General features: G+C 37.6%; 1 protein-coding gene across 1 annotated transcript; it reads left to right on the top strand.

Annotated features, from left to right (window-relative positions):
• The first annotated feature begins 450 nt into the window (after positions 1-450).
• Positions 451-3,867, top strand: LOC119004185 (TIP41-like protein). The gene is given in 3 exon segments (XM_037070929.1): positions 451-538; positions 2,901-3,611; positions 3,614-3,867. Coding segments are annotated over 3 exon segments (1,053 nt in total).
• Positions 3,868-5,018: the final 1,151 nt, after the last annotated feature.

Here is a 5,018-nt window from a genome sequence, read left to right as displayed (position 1 = left end):
TAACAGAAAAATTATAATAAAAATAAAAATAAAAAGATCTCATGCTAAAGGATTCCTTCAATGTTTGCATGAGTACTCCTCAGTGTTCATTGTTAAACATTTGCATAAGTATTATTAAAAACAATTGTTAATGAAGAAAAATCATTTTTAATAGCTAGAATAAAAAATGAGCAATGATCCATAGAAGTGATAAATTGTAGCACATGGTATTATAAATTACAGCCACATATTATTTTAACAGATTATTCAAAACCAGGACTAAAAAAAGAAAGAAGACAGAGAATTATGTCTAGCATAACTCAATTAATTTCAAGTTCGAAAACTGGCATAGTATATTGCAAGTGATACATACATAAGTAATTGAAAATTACACAGAAAAGCGGAATGGTGGTTCCCTCCTTGGGGAGAGTCCTTCTGAAATGCTGAAGGAACTTAAGCAAATTGCAATGAATGACACATGCTGAAGTCACAGTACTTCTCAGGAATGGAGGAGTTAACACTGGCAGTCTGGCTGAGCAAAAACCTTTGAGTTTGGAGTGTAATTTTTTCAGACCTTAAGTTAGCAATTTTGGCTTTTGATTTGCTTCAAGTTTTACAGATAAAGGTGTTTTAATTAGAGACTTTAGTCAATCTCCAGGAATTTGACAATGAATTTGAATTATACTGTTAATATTGAGGCTTTTATATCAAAGGCAGTATATTGTCTGTGTGCTTATGTTTTAATTTATAATTGATAACATGGCTGATAATAGCTTGAGAAGGGAATATTCAGCTTGTGTAAGAAATCCCAGGTAAAAAGAATCATTAGATGAAGAACGTTGAGTTGAATCTTCTTCCTTTTGCCTCTTGTTTGTGTAAGTGTCCATTACAGCAACCCATGTGGCCTTCTCCCTGCTCTCTTGATCCCGAATTCTGGCAGAAGGCACAGAATTTGTCTCGCTCAGCCCCTCGGGCTCTTGCCTCTCTCAATGCCTGTTGGTCTCTATATCTCAGTCAAGTTTACTGTTGCCATGTTATGATGGTTGTGATGGTTGTGATGTTGTGATGGGGGTGAAGCCACTGGTGGTTGTGATGTGGAAATGGCTAAGTTGGAAAGTTTCCTTAACTTAGTGGTGGGGTATTTATTCTATTTGCCAAAGCATTAAAACCACATTTTCTAATCATCTTTAAAATAAAACTGGCTATCTGATCTCCACTTGTCTATCTTGGGTCTTAATTCTGAATTGATTCCAAGCGAAGTGCAGGGAGAACAGGGTATTATTTATTGAACCCTAACCCCTGAAAGCAGTGAACATAATAAAACATGGGCTGGCATTATCAGCTCAATCATTGTTTAACAGTCTTAATTCTTTTCAAGACTCTATAACAAGACAATATTCTTCATACAGTCTAGAGAGTGTATACACCCCAGGGTCAGTGGAGGAGGTGTGCCTTTTTATGAATAAATCATGATTGTATGTTCTAAATTCTTTTTCTTTTGAGGAAGAAAGGCCTAAGGAATGGATTTATATTAAGAGCACATTTGGAAACCTCATAAGGCAAAAGTAGACTATATTTATTAGAACAATTCTGTTAAGTAATCCCTCTTCCCTCTATTCTCCCTCACTCATTAAAAAGAGAGAGAGAGAAGTTAAATTCAATTAAATTTATATTAGCTAACATCACTTCAACTAACCAACAATCTTTTCTTAATACCTACATAAGAATGATGAGGGTTGCTCATAGACTCACAAACGTGTGTGAAATGACTTTTACAAAAAATGTATGGGATTTTGGAAATGAGTATTTTATAGATAACAATGATAAAAATCAATTTTTGTATGATTAAAGTAAATCTGTTTTACATAACCATTACTCCTTGTTTACCAACTATTACTGATACAAATTGCAAAATTTTTGCTGTTATGTCAGCTTCCTTTATTCAACTCCCCAAAGAAAAATCAAAGATGACAATTATTTAGATGTTTAAGTGTATTCTAACGATTATATACTCCATGTATCTATTATTGAAATGCTCATAAATAGAATAATGATGACACTCAGAAAAAGAAAAGACATTATTTTTGCTTTTCTTCAATTAAAAAGCAAACAAAAATATGACTGGAAATAAAGAGATTAAACTTCTAGTCTCTAGCACCAACATAAAGGGAAATAGACTCCCTGGCTCAGACACACACAAACCAAGGTGCCTGTGCCATAAATGACCTTTGCTGAGAAAACACAGCCTGAAACTACGTATCCCTTCCTTTTCCCCAATCTTGCATCAAGACTTTCACTTGTTTCACTGTAACCAATCTCAGTGTTTTTTAGAGCAAAGGGTGAAACATTAACTGACTCACATTAAAATAGGTGGAGAGTTAGTATAACCCCTTACTTCCCACAGAGGTTTGCATTTGAAAAATAAGTTCATTAACAAGTAAGTTCTCAGTTAGAAAAAGATTAGGAATCCTAAAAAAGTGAAACATTTCCAACCACTGCCAAGATATTTTGAGGTGAAATGCCATTTGATAAACTACTGGAATAACAGATTATTTGCTGGAGGAGCCTGAGACGTCCAGGCGCTCAAAAGGCCAATGGAAATGTCCCTATATTCCCCATTCTCTAAATCCAGGTAGTCCTTTGCCCAGTTCCTGAAATCCACCTGCTTTCTTCAAAGGCTAACTTTCTGCCTTATCCATTTCAGTGTAAGGTATTAAACCAAGGTGCTCAGGCAGTGCCACCTTACTGGGGATCCAGTTAGTTTCACAAACACTAAATGTTTAAAGACATTAAAGCAGTGGTCCCCTGGTTAGGAACCAGGACGCACAGAAGAAAGTGAGTGGGTTAAAGTTAAGGCAGGGATTGGGCCTCAGTGAGGTGGGGAACAGGTGCACACTGCACTGCCTCTGTGGCCCTCACAGGCCCCGCCTCGGCTATCACGATCCATGGCTTCCAGAGCAGACACTGGGATTTCTCCTCCTGGCCCTGGAAGCTGACAGCTACCAAGACCCACATCATGAAGTTGGTGGACATGAAGAAGTCAGCTGATGAACTGCACATACCATCATCCCTCCCTGAAATGGTGTTCAGAGACGTTTTAAGAATCCAACTCTGTTGTGGCTTTGGAATCAAGTTCAATGCTACAGATGCTTTAAGATGTGTAAACTACCAAGGAATGCTCAAAGTAGCCTGTGCAGGAGAGTGGCAGGAAAGCTGGATGAAGGGTGAACACGCCAAGGAGGTGATTAAACCACACAACTGGGCCCATACAACAGATTATATGGGACCATTACTTGGAGATTCACTCGAGTTCAAGGTTGTACCTACAACAGATCATATAGATACAGAGAAATTGAAAGCCAAGGAACAGATTAAGTTTTTTGAAGTTTTTCTGCTTAAGGATGAACTTCACAATCATGGAGTTTCAAGTGTAGGTGTGAAAATTAGAGTAATTTCTCCAAGCTTTTTTCTGCTGCTACTTTTATTGTTGTTGTTTTGTTTTTTTTTGAGAATTGATGGAGTGCTTATCAGGATGAATGACATGAGACTTTACCACGAGGCAGACAAGACTGACATGTTATGAGAATATTCATCACTGGACAGCAAAATTACTAATTTAACCCATGTTCTGCCTTCTTTACTGAGCCCAGTGAAGTGGCTCAGTATTTACTGATCAAGGAAGCAGTTTGTGAGAAGCTAATATTTCTAGAAAGAATCGATCATAATCCCAAAGACTCACGAGAAAATGCACCTGCGGAACAGAATGTGACACACCACACCGTGGAATCTGATGGATACCTTGGCTATGTGAATGGGGATGTTTTTATAATGAGAATTGATTGCCTTGCATATACGCAGATTTTCAGGAAAATTTTGAAGGAAAAATAAATGATTATTTCAGGCAAAGAATAAGTAAATAAATAAAATAAAGCCAAAGTGGAATATCCTGATATTGCCACAAGAGCACTGAAAAGCCTGTTTCTATTTCCCACATCCTGTCTTTGTGAAGCAGGGGTTTCTGCAGTGACAGTAACCAAAATGAGAGGACGGAGAAAACTGGATGTAAGCAACACACTTTGGGAGTCAGTGTGGTGTCATCTGGTTCCATCACCAGATGGAACCGTCAAGTTGCAGGAAAACAAGCCCAGGGATCCCACTAATTATGCATTATGGTGAGCTGTATAATTAGTTCATTATATATTCAATGTAATAATAATAGAAATAAAGTACACAATAAATACAATGAGCCTGAGTCATTCTGAAACCATCCCCTCCCTCCACTGAGGTCCAGGAAAAAATTGTCTTCCACAAGACTGGTCCCTGATGCTAAAAAGGTTGCAGACTACTGCATTAAAGCATAATCAAGAAATAGTGGAAATACTATGCCAGTTAATTTTTATCTTTCAATGCAACTCTTCATACATCTGCAGAAGGTTCCCTGTCCCACTCATGCCATAGTAATTGAATGAAATATAAACACACACAGTAAAACAGGAAAATGTTCCTAGGTGCTGTTTACCAATTCCCCATTAAGTAAATATTTAACATTGAAGAATCTTTTTACAAGGACACCCTGATATTAGACTTCTCAGGGTTATTACGTATGTAGATATCCCCCAAGATATCCAGGCTATTTTGTGTGTGTGTATGCGTGTGTGTGTTTGCTTTTCAATCCTTGCCCCAGCCTGGATACCTGCTAAGAAGGAGTTGTGACAAGTGCAGACTTAGTTCCAGCGCCACCGATAAAACTTAGATGCTATTAGTGCTGCTTAGTTCTCTACACCACTGAAGACCATGTTCGGAATGCTTGGTCCCAGGGGAACGATATACCTTGTTTTCTTTGCCAGTACCAAGATTATTTTGTAAACAATAAATAAAGTCATCAAGTATAGACGTGAACCCCAGCTCCACACCTGGCTGGTTCTGTGACCTTGAGAAATTAATTCGACATTGTAACCTTAGTTAACTCATACATAAAATAAAACTACCTACTGCTCTGGATGGAATTGTGTCTCACCAAACATGGATATATTGTATTT

The sequence above is a fragment of the Sturnira hondurensis genome, unplaced genomic scaffold, assembly GCF_014824575.4.
Source record: "Sturnira hondurensis isolate 20B ecotype Veracruz unplaced genomic scaffold, ASM1482457v3 Scaffold0019144, whole genome shotgun sequence".
In the NCBI taxonomy this organism is placed as follows: Eukaryota; Metazoa; Chordata; class Mammalia; order Chiroptera; family Phyllostomidae; genus Sturnira; species Sturnira hondurensis.
This window is presented reverse-complemented; position numbering and strand designations above follow the sequence as displayed.